Source organism: Zootoca vivipara, chromosome 4, assembly GCF_965207765.1.
Source record: "Zootoca vivipara chromosome 4, rZooViv2.hap1.1, whole genome shotgun sequence".
Taxonomy (NCBI): Eukaryota; Metazoa; Chordata; class Lepidosauria; order Squamata; family Lacertidae; genus Zootoca; species Zootoca vivipara.
The window spans coordinates 101,676,134-101,692,928 of NC_142587.1; the positions used below are offsets into that span (position 1 = coordinate 101,676,134).

Below are 16,795 nucleotides of genomic sequence, written 5' to 3' on the forward strand. Positions count from 1 at the left end.
TCCCTCCCTCCCTCCCCAGTCCTTTCCTGCTTTGGTGTCTCTCCTGCAAGGGCTGCATCGCTGTCCCCTCCCTCCTGGGATGATCTGGTGAGTCTCCTCTCTCTCTCTCTCTCTCTCTCTCTCTCTCTCTCTCTCTCTCTCTCTCTCTCTCTCTCTCTCTCTCTCTCTCTCCCCCCCCCCAGAGGGTGCAGTGGGGAGACAGGGGGGGTGTCCCAGGGCTGCAGCAGGTGAGGGTGCCGGGGGGGGGGCAAACCCAAGTCAGGGCGGAGAGGGTCCTGCCAAGGAGGGGAGGCGAGGTCTGCAAGGCTCTCCTTCCTGGGAATCAGAGGATCCCAAACTCCCACCAAATCTCCCTTCTTCAAACAAAGGCGTCCCTGGGACTTTAACTCTGTGTGACGTCGCTCAGCATCATTGCACAACAGAGGAAACAAGTGCAAATGGTTTTCCAAAGGTGGACTAGCCCCCCCCCCCCAATTAAAATACCCACTAGGAGGAGGGAGGGAGGAAAGGTGGGAGAGAAAGGCCAGGAATAAAGAGAGGGATCCCAGCCCATAGTCTGGCTGCTGCATTGCGGACCAGTTTCCCATTCGTCTCCCAGGGCAGCTCCACACGGAGGCCACTGCAGCAATCCCCTCGCACCCAGAGCATGGCATCCCAGGACCACATCCTCTCTGTCCCAAAGGGATTGTTGCTGGGAAACCAGCCGAGACGGAAATGGGCGCTGCTACTCACTGAGCCTCCAGGGACCTTGGCATCAATGGCTGTGTGCGTGTTAAGCTACCTAATAGAATAATAATACTAAATTACCTGCCTAAATTTCAAGGGAGATGTCTTGGGCCCCATCCACTTGGCCCTCAGAGGGTTGGCCAGATACATACCTGGCCCTCAGGGCAAAGAAAAAGGGAACCCACCCTAGGAGTCTGTCTGGATAGCAGCAGAGAGACCAAGTGCAAGAAAATGAGTCAGAAGCAGGGGAGGGGGGAGTAAATCCTGAGGACTCCCAAGTGAAGACCCCCACTAGAGCCAATCATCCATTTTTCACAATATACAAATGACTCCCTTGTTAGTCAGTTCTGACTTCATGCATTGACTGGAAGGCAGGAGAAACCAGGCTGATTAATCTCACAGAAATCCCTACAGTTGCCTCCACATTTTGCATTGCTAGAGGGCTAGAGAGTTACTTCATAGAATCATAGAGTTGGAAGAGACCACAAGGGCCATCCAGTCCAACCCCCTGCCAAGCAGGAAACACCATCAAAGCATTCCTGACAGATGGCTGTCAAGCCTCTGCTTAAAGACCTCCAAAGAAGGAGACTCCACCACACTCCTTGGTAGCAAATTCCACTGCCGAACAGCTCTTACTGTCAGGAAGTTCTTCCTAATATTTAGGTGGAATCTTCTTTCTTGTAGTTTGAATCCATTGCTCCGTGTCTGCTTCTCTGGAGCAACAGAAAACAACCTTTCTCCCTCCTCTATATGACATCCTTTTATATATTTGAACATGGCTATCATATCACCCCTTAACCTTCTCTTCTCCAGGCTAAACATACCTAGCTCCCTAAGCCGTTCCTCATAAGGCATCGTTTCCAGGACTTTGACCACTCTGGACACGTTGTCAAAGGGGCACCTTGTCAAAGGCCTTGCTGAAATCAAGATAGGCTACATCCACAGCGTTCCCTTCATCTACCAGGCTTGTAATTCTGTCAAAAAATGAGATCAGATTAGTCTGACATGACTTATTTTTCAGAAACCCATGCTGACTTTTAGTGATCACACCGTTTCTTTCTAGGTGCTCACAGACCGTTTGCTTAATGATCTGCTCTAGAATCTTTCCTGGTATTGATGTCAGGCTGACTGGGCGGTAATTGTTTGGGTCCTCTCTTTTCCCCTTTTTGAAAATAGGGACAACATTTGCCCTCCTCCAGTCTGCTGGAACTTCACCTGTTCTCCAGGAATTTTCAAAGATTATTGCCAGTGGTTCTGAAATCACCTCTGCCAGTTCTTTTAATACTCTTGGATGTAGTTCATCTGGCCCTACTTCTTATTCTCCTCTTCCTCCTCCTCTTTCTTTTCAGAAAGATAGCTCATGGGTTGTGCTGTAGTGTCTAGCTCTGGTTCCTAGTTCCTAGCAAGAAACATCCTTGCTTGCTCAGGGAACCATTTTTCTTCTACTGACAGACTAATTCTGTAACAGAACAATGTATTTGCTTTGTAGAATTTGCTAGAGCTTCTCATTAAGACGGAAAGAACTTGGCAGAAGAGCAAAGGGTTCCTTCCGATCTCTCAGAGGCTTCCTGAGACCACAGATGGCTGAGCAAGACTCAGTTGGCCTTGAAGCAGGAAGAGGCCATGCCATCCAAACTGGGAACAGTGTGGGATTCTGGGAAAACCCAGTGCAGAAGATCCTGGGTGAGGAGGACACCCTCCGCTCAGAGGTGCAGAGCCAGCAGTTGAGGCAGTTCTGCTGTCAGGAGGCCAAAGGACCCCGAGAGGTTTGCAGCCGACTCTACCACTTTTGCCACCAGTGGCTGAAGCCAGAAAGGCACACGAAAGATGAGATGCTGGACCTGGTGATCTTGGAGCAGTTCCTGGCTGTCCTTCCCCCGGAAATGGAGAGCTGGGTGAGGGAATGCGGAGCAGAGACCAGTTCCCAGGCGGTGGCCCTGGCCGAAGGTTTCCTCCTGAGTCAGGCAGAGGAGAGAAAGCAGGTGAGAGAGACTTTCCTCTGGATACTCCCAAGGGGCTCCAAAAAGGACAGAAAACATCCCATAATGATCTACTGATGGCTCTTTTTCCCCCCTGGGAAGGCATTCATTAAATGAGATCTAACACCCTTAAAGCTGTTGGACCTGACATTCGTTTTTTAATCCTTCTCCACGTTCTCTGTTTTGAATCCTTGTTTCTTTTTCAGGGAAAGGATCATTTTGCAGAAATGGACCTGGATTCCTGTGAGGCAGAGAGGCCTCCGTTGGACACCAGACAGAGGCAGCTGAGTAAGGAGGGAGGAGTTTTTTCTCCGTTTAGTCTCATTCTGTTAGTTTTCCAACTCATCTGTGGGTACTTTTCATATTTTGTTGGGGGAGATCGTTGGGGTGAAGAGCACAGAGGAGGGGAGATATATTTTTTCACAACTAACAGCTGAAATGCATGCAAACATTTATATCCACTCTGCTGGCGACCTGGGAAAAAGATGTACGGTCAACTTGGCATTGCACTACTTTCTAACCCCCCCACTACTTGGCATAAGACTACTTTCTAACCCCCCCAAATCTTCTCTAAAGTCGGGGGTCATCTTATATGCTGGGTACTGCCCCGCCGGTCCATGAACCGAGCTGCCCGCTTGGCAAGTCCCCCGTGTGCTGTGCTAAACCGGCGTGGGGGCTCGCCGAGCAGCGCCAGAATCGTGTCCGCAGCTCCACAGAAGCGATTTCTGGCGCTGCGGACATGTTGGATATGGGCAGCGCAGCACCAGAAATCGCTTTTGTGCAGCTGCGGACATGCGCAGAAGTGATTTCTGGTGCCACGCTGCCCATATCCAAAATGTCTGCAGCGCCTTCTGCGGAGCCGCGGATGCGATTCCGGTGCCGCTTGGCGAGTCCCCGAAATTGCAGAGGAAAGGGAGATCAAGGCACAGCAAGGTTTGACAGTGAGCCGGGGAGTAGGGAGAGGAGCAGCTTTGCCGTTGCTGCTGCTCACGAGCCGCTGTCTTCCCATAGAGTCACGGCTGCAAGTACAAAAAATATAGAGTATGTCCCAAACTCTATATTTTAATTTGAAAAGTGGGGGGCCATCGTATACGCCCAGTCGCCTTATACACCAGAATATATGGTACATCCGGAAACATCTCGATTCCCTGTGGGCCTTTGCGCAAGTTTTGTTTGTGGACTTTAGCCCAGCTTTTAATACTATTGTTCCATCTAAATTGTTCTAGTTACAGGTAGGTAGCCGTGTTGGTCTGAGTCGAAGCAAAATAAAAAAATTCCTTCAGTAGCACCTTAAAGACCAACTAAGTTTATATTTTGGTATGAGCTTTCGTGTGCATGCACACTTCTTCAGATACACACGAAAGCTCATACATGCACACGAAAGCTCATACCAAAATATAAACTTAGTTGGTCTTTAAGGTGCTACTGAAGGAATTTTTTTATTTTGCATCTAAATTGTGTTTACATTGCAATGTAGTCAAAACAAATTCCAAGTATGTTGGTACTTGGCCAAAAAAATATTATTCTATTCTATTCTTTTCTAACATCCAAATACACTCAGCAGGAGAGACTTTCTCAAAGGCCTCTCTGCAGTTTGAGATGCATTGATTCACCTGTGAGAGAAGCAGTCACTCTGGACCTCCCCCTTACCTTTATCCTCTTGCAGTTGACACAGTGATACTGGCTAGACCTCTTCATCCATCTTTGAATGGGGACAGAAGAGAAGCAGCGGCTGTGGAACCAGATCAGGTCAGGGGAAGCTGCCTTGTGGGAACAGAGGCCAAGGGCTGGAAAGATGTCATAGCTCAAGGAGTGGTGGAGAACAACAGTGTGGTCTCAGAGGAGGACCTTTTCCTTTTAGGGTCCAGTGTGCTTTGAAGATGTTGCTGTTCGTTTCACGGATGAGGAGTGGGCGTTTCTGGATCCTGACCAGAGAGCTCTGCATAAGGACGTCATGGAGGAGAATCGTGGGATCGTGGCCTCTCTTGGTAAGGCTCCCTCTGGGATCATAATATCTGTTTTTAAATTACAAACTCTATATGTGATAAACCTCATATGTTTTCACAGAACTCAACACGGCCCCTAGAATACCCCCCCAAACAAACCTTGAACAGTAAATTACTGTTTTTTTCTGCGAATGTTCTTCCTTGAGTTGCAGCTTATTAAACAAGGATCAGCCTGGTCTGAACTCCCCAGACCATTTTCACTGTAGACTTCAGAGTTGTTAGGGAAGTTGAAGTAGCTTCTGTCAGGTTTTCAGTTTTTCTTTTTCCTCCCGTCAGTCTTTGGCTGTCCAAAGAGAAGACTGACATTGGAAATGGAGGGGAAGCCATGATGGAGCCAAACAAAATCCATCCAAGAGAAGAGCCAGGCTTATCGAATCACAGGTTGATCCCCGTAAATTAACGCACCCAACCCTTTAGTAAAACCATCCATCTAAGCCACTTGTGGTATTCCTCTATTACCAGTCTTAAGAAGTATTCTTCATTAATTTCTCCCTGAGGCTCTAATCCATTTCTCTTCATTGTAGATACTGATGGACTGGAAATTAAGAACAAGGGTGACCATGACAAAATCCCCACAATGGATGAGGCTTATAAATATATTGAATGTGGGGAAAGTTCCCATTCCACTTTTCATCAAATAAATCCCATTGGAAAGAAAGCATATCAGTGTGTGGGATGTGGAAAGAGCTTCAGTCAAAGCCACAGTCTCGCTTCCCATCAAAGAATTCATAAAGGGGAGAAACCCTATCAGTGTGTGGAATGTGGAAAGAGCTTTAGTCAGAGTGGCCAACTCACTTCCCATCAAAGAATTCATACAGGGGAGAAACCCTATCAGTGCACTGAATGTGGAAAGAGCTTCAGTAGGAGCTCCAATCTCACTTCCCACCAAAGAATTCATACAGCGGAGAAACCCTATCAGTGCTTTGAATGTGGAAAGAGCTTTAGTCAGAGTTGCCAACTCACTTCCCATCAGAGAATTCATACAGGGGAGAAACCCTATCAGTGTGCGGAATGTGGAAAGAGCTTCAGTAGGAGCTCCAATCTCACTTCCCACCAAAGAATTCATACAGCGGAGAAACCCTATCAGTGCATGGAATGTGGAAAGAGCTTTAGTCAGAGTGGCCAACTCACTTCCCATCAGAGAATTCATACAGGGGAGAAACCCTATCAGTGCTTTGAATGTGGAAAGAGCTTCAGTCAGGGTTCCCATCTCACTTCCCATCAGAGAATTCATACAGCAGAGAAACCCTATCAGTGCATGGAATGTGGAAAGAGCTTCAATCACAAATGCAGTCTCACTTCCCACCAAAGAATTCATACAGGGGAGAAACCCTATAAATGTGGGGAATGTGGAAAGAGCTTTAGTCGGAGTGGCCATCTCACTTCCCATCAAAGAATTCATAGAGGGGAGAAACCCTAACAGTGCATTGAATGTGGAAAGAGCTTCAGTACAGGCTCCTCCCCCACTTCCCATCAGAGAATTCATACAGGGGAGAAACCCTATCAGTGTGTGGAATGTGGGGAAAGCTTCAGTCAGAGCTCCCATCTCAGTACCCATCAATAAATTCATATGAGAGGGAAACCCTTAATTATGTAGCTTTAGGAGCTACGCAAAAACACACCTTTTTAAACAGGCCTTTGGCTCTTTCACATCTAATACACTTTTAAAATGTGGTTGGGAGGGGGGGGTTACAGATGTGTCTTTTGTGTTTTTATATTGTACTTTTATGTTGTAACCATCTTGAGAGGCCGAGGGGTCTTTGCTCCCCCTGTAAAATATATGAAGCTGTGTAAAATGTGAAGAAGCTGGTGAAATGTTGGCTGAATGAGGTAAATGTTAGGTGGATTTGACTGACCGAACCCAAAGAGGACTCCTTCATGGTTCTTCATCATGTTGGGGGAAAGTGACAAGAGGGGTGCTGCAGGGTTCTGTCCTGGGCCCATTGTTTTTCAATGTCTTTTTAAATTGGATGAAGGAACTGAGGGGATGCTCATCACATTTGCAGACGACACCAAACGGGGAAAGGCAAAAAAGACAATCACAGAAGGGTATAACCAGCGTAAAAACAAAACTGTGCTGTGATTACTCCCTGAAACGAGATATAGGTGAGGTGAAAAAACTCAACTAATAATTCCTCAAAGACAAATAATAGATTTAAATATTGCAAAAGAAACTTGGTATAGAAAAGAAATAAGTATCCCAAAATAACCTCTAAATAAAATAAACATTGACGAGGTGCCGGCTAAGTGACTCGTTTCACTGGAAAATATCTGTTTCCTCAGAAGGAAAATGTTAATGTTAAAGGGCTGAGAAATATCATTGCTCTTTGAAAAGTTTAAATACAGGGCTGCAAAAGCTCTCCTGGTTGTGATTTTATGTCTCCATTATTCAGACTGCTAAAGGGGGTTTCTGATTCTTGGCTTATATGCCAAATGGAGCTCCATTTCTTAAAGGGCTAAGAACAATTAATAGTCTTAGGGTGTGTCAAAAGACAATTGCAATAGTAAAATACAACAAACTTACATAATGCTGGTTCTAAAATGCTCTTAACATAGAGAGAATTGTAGAGGAATAATAGTACTGAATATGATTGTAAAGTGAAAAGGAACTATCCTTGTTTATAATCACAGTAAAACACTGTAAGCGCTCCTGATCTGAAACATAAATCCAAGCAAACCTCTTAAAGAAAATGATGTTTGTGACCTTATATTTAACGTTCTTGGAAATAATGAAAATATGTCTTGACAAGAAGGGACTAAAATCCATATTCGTGTTAAGGCCTATAGGTGTCAGGGATGCAAACCTGTGTATCCAATATGTTTCTTTTTGTAATAATTTCTTTTGCAAAATATCCAAATTTGGTTCCTTGCTAGTACGTTTGTAGATGACAAAGCACCTGAAGTCTTTAGATCTGTGCTTCGCTCTTATAAAATATAATGTGTTCTCGAAGCTACGAACATGAGTCTGAGGAAACTGCGGGAGGCAGTGGAAGACAGGAGAAGATAAGGAGTTGAGGAAGTCACAGCACAATGATTAGAACAAATGTTAAGAACTGTCAAAGTTTGTGCAATTTATATTTGTGTGTTTTTGTTTTTATTTTTTTGTATTTTTGTTGTTAAAAAGAATAAAAAAAATGGAAAAAATATATAATAAAGTATTACTCATTTATGATGAGAATATGATTTATTTATTTTGAACTTCACTCCTGAATTCTAGGATGAGGTTCCTTGCTTCCTGCTGATGTAAACAGACCCGGGTGTGTGTGTGTGTGTGTGTGTGTGTGCCCTGTCACAGTCCTGTAACCTCCTGTTAATAAAGTGTGTGCCAAAAGACTAAGAGAATCATGTACGACCTCGAAGCTGAAATAATGGTGTAAAATATGAGACTGTACTCTACAAATGTCTTTGAAAGAAATGCCCTCTGAAATGAAGGATGCAACCACAAACTGAAGTCAGACCTGGTGTGTATCCGTGCTGCCAGATGGTTGCAGTCCAGACCTGTCGGATGGAAACCCAGGAACCACACCAGCAGTCAGGACTTTAACATGTGCCAGGATGAAAGTCTGCAATTCCATCAGGACAAGTTATTGGTTGTTTACTCTTGTAACCATTGCTTTCTTTGAAATTATCTTTTGTACCATGAAGATAAAGTAATTTTTTTTAAAGGAGGTGGAGAAATCATGTGTCCTATTCCATTAATGTGCTTGCATGTGTTGAGTGTTATTTGGAGACTGTAACTCCCAGTAATTTCACATTATCTATTGTGTTTCTGTGTGTTCAGCACACATGATTGCGGGTGAGACTGAATAACAGACTTCCTAGGAAATTCCCTTTGACTGCTTCTGTGTTGTTTCAAATGTGACTTCACTTACAGATAAGAGCCGGTCATATTTATTCCTGACAAATCATACCATTGTCAGCTTTAATCTGAAGCCCAACAAACCCTGCGCTGAACATGAGCAGCTGCTTTCTTCCCATTTCTTAGGTGGAAATAACTGATACTGAAAGGGAGGAAGGGAGATAGAGCCTTTTCCCTCAACCTTTGGGGATCTGGGGGGCTTCATTTCAGCCCTTAGTCCTGCTCCTGAAAGCTTGGCAGATGTGGAGTATTAGCTCACACACTGCCATGACTTAAAAATCAAACTTAAAAAAAAAAATTAAAATGGTATTACAGTGCTAAAAAGGCTCAAGAAAGCAATTCCTGTAGTTGTTGGCATTTTAGTGAGCCCAATGCCACTCTGCCCACTGTCTCACTCCCAGATAACTAATCTGGAAAGCTGTCCTGTCATCTCTGCAAGGACTTCAGTGTCCCTTGAATTTGCAATTAAGCATTTCTGGAAGGGGGAATGGCATCCTATTGTATATTAGCATAAAAAGCGTGCATAAGAAAGTATTACTCATTTATGATGAGAATAGGATTTATTTATTTTGAACTTTGCTTGGTTCCTCCTTGGTAGCCAGTGCAATGGTTTCATCAGTGCTAGAACTCAGGACCCGCTGCCTTGAGGGGCATCTAAGAGCAGTTTGGCAGAAGAAATTTCTCCCTTGGGAGGTGGAGGACTCTCCTTCCTTGGAGGTTTCTAAGCAGAGATCGGACGGCCATCTGCCATTGATGCTTGAGCTGAGATTCCTGCATTGCTGGGGGTTGGACTAGATGACCCCAGGATCCCCTCCTCTCTCTCCACTCCTGAATTCGAGGAGGAGGTTCCTTCCTCCTGCAAAGCCCTTTTCCCTGCAAGATGTTCCTCTGGTTTCTGCCCAAGGGAGGGAGATGTTCAGAGTCCAACCAAGAGCCTCACCAAAAGCCACTGTGTTGTAGTGCTTAAGGAACCGGATTCGTGTCCACCCTGGGCTAGTCACACTTCTCTCAGCCCCACTCACCTCACAGAGTGTTTGTTGTGGGGGAGGAAAGGAAAGGAGATTGTTAGCTGCTAAAGCGGGATATCAAATCCAAACTCTTCTTCTTCGTCTCACCCCCAAAAGGATATCTGGGCACTGGCATAGCCAGGGGGACAGTTGCCCCCCTAAATCCATTAAAAATAAGAGGTTTTGCCAAGCAAGAGTGGGCTGAGCTGAGGGCTTTGCAAGGGTTAAAGGGAAGCGAGCTGCCTTCCTAGAGAGGACAGGAAGCAAGGGGGGTCCAGGTCCTCCAGAGCCAAGGCCCCTCCCTCCCCCCCTCCCTCCCCAGTCCTCCTTTCCTGCTTTGGTGTCTCTTCTGCAAGGGCTGCATCGCTGTCTCCTCCCTCCTGGGATGATCGGGTGAGTCTCCTCTCTCTCCCCCCCCAAAGGGTGCAGTGGGGAGACGGGGGGTCCCAGGGCTGCAGCAGGGGAGGGTGCCTGGGGGGGCAGGACCCTAAGTCAGGGAGGAGAGGGTCCTGCGGGGGGGGGGCAGGTCTGCAAGGCTCTCCTTCCTGGAGATCAGAGGATCCCAAACTCCCACGAAATCTCCCTTCTTCAAACAAAGGAGTCCCTGGGACTTTAACTCTGTGTGACGTCGCTCAGCGTCATTGCACTAACAGAGGTTGTTGTTGTTTAGTCGTTTAGTCGTGTCCGACTCTTCGTGACCCCATGGACCATAGCACGCCAGGCACTCCTGTCTTGCACTGCCTCCCGCAATTTGGTCAAACTCATGTTCGTAGCTTCGAGAACACTGTCCAACCATCTTGTCCTCTGTCGTCCCCTTCTCCTAGTGCCCTCAATCTTTCCCAACATCAGGGTCTTTTCCAGGGAGTCTTCTCTTCTCATGAGGTGGCCAAAGTATTGGAGCCTCAGCTTCACAATCTGTCCTTCCAGGGAGCACTCAGGGCTGATTTCCTTAAGAATTGATAGGTTTGATCTTCTTGCAGTCCATGGGACTCTCAAGAGTCTCCTCCAGCACCATAATTCAAAAGCATCAATTCTTCGGCGATCAGCCTTCTTTATGGTCCAGCTCTCACTTCCATACATCACTACTGGGAAAACCATAGCTTTAACTATACGGACCTTTGTAGGCAAGGTGATGTCTCTGCTTTTTAAGATGCTGTCTAGGTTTGTCATTGCTTTTCTCCCAAGAAGCAGGCGTCTTTTAATTTCGTGACTGCTGTCACCATCTGCAGTGATCAAGGAGCCCAAGAAAGTAAAATCTCTCACTGCCTCCATTTCTTCCCCTTCTATTTGCCAGGAGGTGATGGGACCAGTGGCCATGATCTTGGTTTTTTTGATGTTGAGCTTCAGACCATATTTTGCGCTCTCCTCTTTCACCCTCATTAAAAGGTTCTTTAATTCCTCCTCGCTTTCTGCCATCAAGGTTGTGTCATCTGCATATCTGAGGTTGTTGATATTTCTTCCGGCAATCTTAATTCCGGCTTGGGATTCATCTAGTCCAGCCTTTCGCATGATGAATTCTGCATATAAGTTAAATAAGCAGGGAGACAATATACAACCTTGTCGTACTCCTTTCCCAATTTTGAACCAATCAGTTGTTCCATATCCAGTTCTAACTGTAGCTTCTTGTCCCACATAGAGATTTCTCAGGAGACAGATGAGGTGATCAGGCACTCCCATTTCTTTAAGAACTTGCCATAGTTTGCTGTGGTCAACACAGTCAAAGGCTTTTGCATAGTCAATGAAGCAGAAGTAGACGTTTTTCTGGAACTCTCTAGCTTTCTCCATAATCCAGCGCATGTTTGCTATTTGGTCTCTGGTTCCTCTGCCCTTTCGAAATCCAGCTTGCACTTTCTGCCATCAAGGTTGTGTCATCTGCATATCTGAGGTTGTTGATATTTCTTCCGGCAATCTTAATTCCGTCTTGGGATTCATCTAGTCCAGCCTTTCGCATGATGAATTCTGCATATAAGTTAAATAAGCAGGGAGACAAGATACAACCGTGTCGTACTCCTTTCCCAATTTTGAACCAAAGGCTTTTGCATAGTCGATGAAGCAGAAGTAGAAGTCTTTCTGGAACTCTCTAGCTTTCTCCATAATCCAGCGCATGTTTGCTATTTGGTCTCTGGTTCCTCTGCCCCTTCGAAATCCAGCTTGCACTTCTGGGAGTTCTCGGTCCACATACTGCCTAAGCCTGCCTTGTAGAATTTTAAGCATAACCTTGCTAGCGTGTGAAATGAGCGCAATTGTGCGGTAGTTGGAGCATTCTTTGGCACTGCCCTTCTTTGGAATTGGGATGTAGACTGATCTTCTCCAATCCTCTGGCCATTGCTGAGTTTTCCAAACTTGCTGGCATATTGGGTGTAGCACCTTAACAGCATCATCTTTTAAAATTTTAAATAGTTCAGCTGGAATATCATCACTTCCACTGGCCTTGTTATTAGCAGTGCTTTCTAAGGCCCATTTGACTTCACTCTCCAAGATGTCTGGCTCAAGGTCAGCAACCACACTACCTGGGGTGTACGAGACCTCCATATCTTTCTGGTATAATTCCTCTGTGTATTCTTGCCACCTCTTCTTGATGTCTTCTGCTTCTGTTAGGTCCTTACCACTTTTGTCCTTGATTATGGTAATCTTTGTACGAAATGTTCCTTTCATATCTCCAATTTTCTTGAACAGAGAAACTAACAGAGGAAACATGTGCAAATGGTTTTCCAAAGGTGGACGAGGAGGGGGACTAGCCCCCCTCCCATTAAAGTACCCACGTGGAGGAGGGAGGGAGGAAAGGTGGGAGAGAAAAGCCAGGAATAAAGAGAGGGATCCCAGCCCATAGTCTGGCTGCTGCATTGCAGACCAGTTTCCCATTCGTCTCCAAGGGCAGCTCCAGACAGAGGCCACTGCAGCAATCCCCTCGCACCCAGAGCATGGCATCCCAGGACCACATCCTCTCTGTCCCGAAGGGATTGTTGCTGGAAAACCAGCTGAGCCGGAAATGGGCGCTGCTACTCACTGAGCCTCCAGGAACCTTGGCATCCATGGCTGTGTGCGTGTTAAGCTATCTAACAGAATAATAATAATAATAATAATAATAATAATAATAATAATAATAATAAATTGCCCGCCTAAATTTCAAGGGAGATGTCTTTGGCCCCATTCACTTGGCCCTCAGGGGGTTGGCCAGATGCATACCTGGCCCTCAGAGCAAAGAAACAGGGACCCCACCCCAGGAGTCTGTCTTGAAAGCGGAGGAGAGTCCAAGTGGAAGAAAAGGAGATGGAAGCAGGGGAGTGTGGGGGTGGGGAGCATCCATCTTTCACAAGATACAAATGATTCCCTTGTCAATCAGTTCTGGCTTCATGTATTGACTGGAAGGCAGGAGCAATCTGGCAATCTAGCAATCTCAGGTGCCAGTCGACCTATCGGTTGAGCCATCAGCCCAAATACCAAAGAAATTGGCTTTACTCCCTTGGGCATGGAGTTCCAGGCGGTGGTTTTCTGCACTCTTTCCACCTACCTTTTTGCCATTTTACTTGAGGCCTAGACAAAGGCATGGGAAGTCCTGCAGCGAAAAGTGCAAGGATGATCAGCCTCCTGCCTTTCGTGTCCCAATCACTCTCCATTGCTTTTAGTGCCTGTGCCATTGGGATTGACATAGGATTTGACCAGGCAGATTTAGCAGGACCAGCTGCTTGGTGAGTAGCAGACACAGCGTGTTTTCTTACCTGAAAAGGTAGTTTGCAAGATATCACAGCATTAAATAAAACAATCTGGAAATGGGTTTCACATGTAAGCTCAGAGAATAAAACATCATCATAAGCAGAGAACATGGACTCAGCACATCTGGGTCTTAAAAGAGCCTGAGAATTTTATTCACTGACTGACTCCTCTTATATTTCCCCCTTTCCTTCCATATCACAAAAGTGGCATGTCTAACAAATGCACAAAAATTCAAAAGCAGAATATAAATTTAAACTCCCTGTTTCTTTTATGCTGCTCTGCCCTTCACAAAACTCGTTTCCTTGGCCCAGGCAAATTCCTGGCAGTCAAGGCATACCATAACATCAGAAAACATCTCCAGCCATGGATGTTCTCACTGCAACTTTGAGAAAGTTGGTGGGTTATCATTTTCCCTCTGACTTTTTATATTACTATTGTTGGTGCTGATAGCCTCTTCTGCCTGCCTGTCTGGTTCCTAACAATTTTGAGATTGCTGCCAAAAAAACCCTAAAATGTTTTTCCCCATACTGTATTTATTGACAAAGGAATTTTGAAGGATTCTTGGGTACTCAGTGGAGAGAGAGAAAGAAGAGGGTGTATAAACTTTATAGCAGAACAATGTATTTGCTTTGTAGGACTTGCTAGTGCCTCTCATTAGCAGAGACAGAACTCGGCAGAAGACCAAGGGGTTCCTTCCGATCTCTTTGAGGCTTCCTGAGAGCAGAGATGGATGACCGAGACTCAGCTGGCCCTGAAACAGGAAGAGGCCATGCCATCCAAACTGGGAGCAGTGGGGGATTCTGGGAAAACCCAGTGCAGAAGATCCTGTATAAGGAGGACACCCTCCACTCAGAGGTGCAGAGTCAGCAGTTGAGGCGGTTCTGCTGCAAGGAGGCCAAAGGACCCCGAGAGGTTTGCAGCCGACTCTACCACCTTGACTGTAAGTGGCTGAAGCCAGAAAGGCACACGAAAGCTGAGATGCTGGACCTGGTGATCTTGGAGCAGTTCCTGGCTGTTCTTCCCCCAGAGATGGAGAGCTGGGTGAGGGAATGCAGAGCGGAGACCAGTTCCCAGGCGGTGGCCCTGGCCGAAGGTTTCCTCCTGAGTCAGGCAGAGGAGAGAAAGCAGGTGAGAGAGACTTTCCTCTGGATACTCCCAAGGGACTCCAAACAGGATGGAGAACATCCCATAATGCTCTCTTGATGGCCCACCCTTTTTCTGGGAAGGCATCCGTAGAATGAGATCTAACACCCTTAAAGCAGTTGGCCTTGACATTCATTTTAAAATCCTTCTTGTCCTTCTCTGTTTTTAATACTTGTTGCTCTTTCAGGAAAAGGATGAGATTGCAGAAGTGGACCTGGATTCCTGTGAGACAGAGAGGCCTCCGCTGGACACCAGAGTGAGGCCACTGGGTAAGGAGGAAGGAGTTTTTTCTCTCTCCATTTGGTCATTTTCCTTTGGTTTTGAACTGGGTGAATATGAATGAAATCAATTCCCCCCCCCCTGAAAGTCTCATTCTTGCTGGTATAATCTTAATATTTACAACCCGATGAAGGTTTCATTTTTGGAATAATAAATGATCAAGGTGTCTCCCCTGCCAGTTAAGTATTTTGGGATGGGAACTCTCATAAGAGCCATAGTTGGGTTTTTGGTGGGAAACACATCCAGGAGGTATCCGAATTCAACTATTTGTGGATCACTTTCCATCACAGGCTCCGGTGGTCCTCGCACTGCGCAGTGGCGATAAACGCCAGCAAGCCGTCTATGTAGGCCATAATGCACTTCTTTGTAACAAGAGGTAACTAACACATCTCTTCTGCCCTTAAGGTTTATAATGCCAAAGACAGGGCTCAACTGCTGTATGGAATTCCAATCTGGATGTCAGGGTTTACCCAGTCAGTGGAACAAGTGCAGGCAGCCTTTCTATTTATGACTAGCTGGCCCAGCCACGCGTTGCTGTAGGTCATCCCTGTGATTCCCCCCACCCTGTCCATTCCGTGACGTATCCCATCCCCTTTCCCCCCCCACCTCCGTGTCATCCGTGTGAGTGTTCCCACCGTGTCCCGACCCATGAACTATCCTGCCCCCCCCCCACCGCTCGGTTCATCCCTGTGATTCCCTCCAGCCTGTTCAAATTTTTTATAAACTGAATGAGGGATATTTTTGTATAGTATATTTTGTGTAAGGCATAGAGGTTAGTCTTGTGATTTTGTTTAGGTGTTGTTTGTTTTTGACTCGGTGTTACTTGGAGGTGGTAAGGGGTTTGAATGTGGTTGTTGGGTGTGTGTGGTGGGGTGTTTGGTTTGTGGTGTAAGTGTGGTTGTCTGGAGGTTGGGTTTTTTTGGTTTTGTGAGGTTTTGTTTTAGGTGAATAATATTCTTTGCAGTGGAATTGTTTGTGGGGTTTTTATTGATGGGTGTTGTTGTGCTGTGATTGGTGGTCCCCCCCCCCTGTTTTTGGGTTTAGTGCTGGTTGTTGTGGGAGTTGGATATGTTGTTATTTTCTATTGGGTGGGTTTTTTAAAGTGAATTAGTGTTACATGGAGGTGGTAGTGGGTTTGAATGTGGTTGCTGTTTATGTGTTGTGTGGTTTTTGATTAGTGGGGTAAGTGTGGATGGTTGGAGGTTTTTCTGTAAGTTGGTTATGTGAGGTTGTGTTTTAGGTTGGTATCCCTATGTGGAGTCGATTGGGTTGGGGGGGTGTTGGTGGGTGGAGTTGTGTTTTGAGTGGGGTCCTGTATTTTATTATGTTGTTGTTTTTGTCTTTCCTTGACGGTGGGTGTGGGGTCTGGGATTTTTTGTGTGTTGAAGGTGGTGTTTGGGGGTGTGGCGTACCTTTGATGATGTCATTGGATTTTTTAGTGGTGGTGGGGTACGTTTTGTTTTGGGGTTCTTGGCGGTGGTTGCAACGGGAGGGCCTGCCCTGCTCTGTGGGGTGTCTGCGGTTTTAGTGGAGTTTGGTTTCCCTCACAGGTTTGTTGTTGTGGTTTTTTGTTGTGAGGACGAGGTTCGGCTCGTGGTGTCATTGGGGGCGGCGGTAGCGGGGACCATGGGGCCTGGGCTGCCTTGCGGGGTTGTTTCAGCGGGGGCGAGGTGTGTTTTTGTTGCGGCGTCAGTGGAGGTGTGTTGTGGGGGGGTTTTCAGGGAAGGTTAGGTATTTTTTTGTCGAGACGGCGGTGGAGGTGGGCTGTGGGAGTTTGGCGGTGTATGGGCTGGGTTGGAGTCGGCAGAGGTGGCCATGGGGTGTGGCCTGCCTTGTGGGGTTGTTTGGGGGAAACGGGAGTTTCTGTTTGAGGTGGTGGCGGCTGGGGGGGTGTTGTATTGTGGGGTGGGTGCGTTGGTAAGTAGGGCTGTCTCCTGCCGTTGCCGTTTGTGGAGTTGTGGGGGTTTCAGCGTGTCAGGGGGTGAGGTCACGCTCTTACCCCACCCTCTGAGACACTGCTTCTGGCTTCTTTTTCCCAGCATGCACTTTGGGGTGAGTTGTGTGTTCTGGAAGATTTTGTTT

At 46.5% G+C, this 16,795-nt stretch overlaps 3 protein-coding genes and 1 long non-coding RNA gene across 10 annotated transcripts in view; 3 read left to right on the top strand and 1 right to left on the bottom strand.

Moving 5' to 3' along the window:
* The window catches only part of LOC118085582 (uncharacterized), a 193,969-nt gene that overhangs the window by 19,856 nt on the left and 157,318 nt on the right, over positions 1-16,795 (top strand). The window lies entirely within an intron of this gene.
* Positions 1-16,795, top strand: part of LOC148686090 (uncharacterized) — a 27,330-nt gene continuing 10,535 nt past the window's right edge. The window contains exons 1-4 of one of the 7 annotated variants that reach the window (XM_088668916.1): positions 8-87; positions 13,204-13,266; positions 13,927-14,419; positions 14,622-14,703. In XM_088668916.1, the coding sequence (XP_088525042.1) occupies positions 14,018-14,419; positions 14,622-14,703 (484 nt within the window). In that variant the 5' untranslated portion in view covers positions 8-87; positions 13,204-13,266; positions 13,927-14,017. Of the gene's footprint in view, positions 88-2,215; positions 2,709-9,832; positions 9,971-13,203; positions 13,305-13,926; positions 14,420-14,621; positions 14,704-16,795 lie in introns of those variants that run through there. The other 6 variants (XM_088668919.1, XM_088668920.1, XM_060274112.2 and 3 more) reach the window with 6 other exon arrangements.
* LOC148686091 (uncharacterized) lies at positions 4,508-9,523 on the top strand. The gene is made up of 2 exons (XM_088668956.1): positions 4,508-4,693; positions 5,236-9,523. The coding sequence occupies exons 1-2, from the start codon at positions 4,660-4,662 to the stop codon at positions 6,129-6,131; spliced, it is 930 nt and encodes a 309-aa protein (XP_088525082.1). The 5' UTR covers positions 4,508-4,659; the 3' UTR covers positions 6,132-9,523.
* The window catches only part of LOC132592089 (uncharacterized), a 17,091-nt gene continuing 13,404 nt past the window's right edge, over positions 13,109-16,795 (bottom strand). The window contains exon 4 of the long non-coding RNA XR_015949817.1: positions 13,109-13,296. This is a non-coding gene — a long non-coding RNA (uncharacterized LOC132592089). The remainder of the gene's footprint in view (positions 13,297-16,795) is intronic.

Bases quoted from the DNA above. Each gene is read 5' to 3' on its own strand.
- LOC148686091 (XM_088668956.1), top strand. From the start codon at position 4,660: ATGGAGGAGAATCGTGGGATCGTGGCCTCTCTTG. The intron at 4,694-5,235 runs GTAAGGCTCCCT...TCTTCATTGTAG, and splicing joins TGGGATCGTGGCCTCTCTTG to ATACTGATGGACTGGAAATT.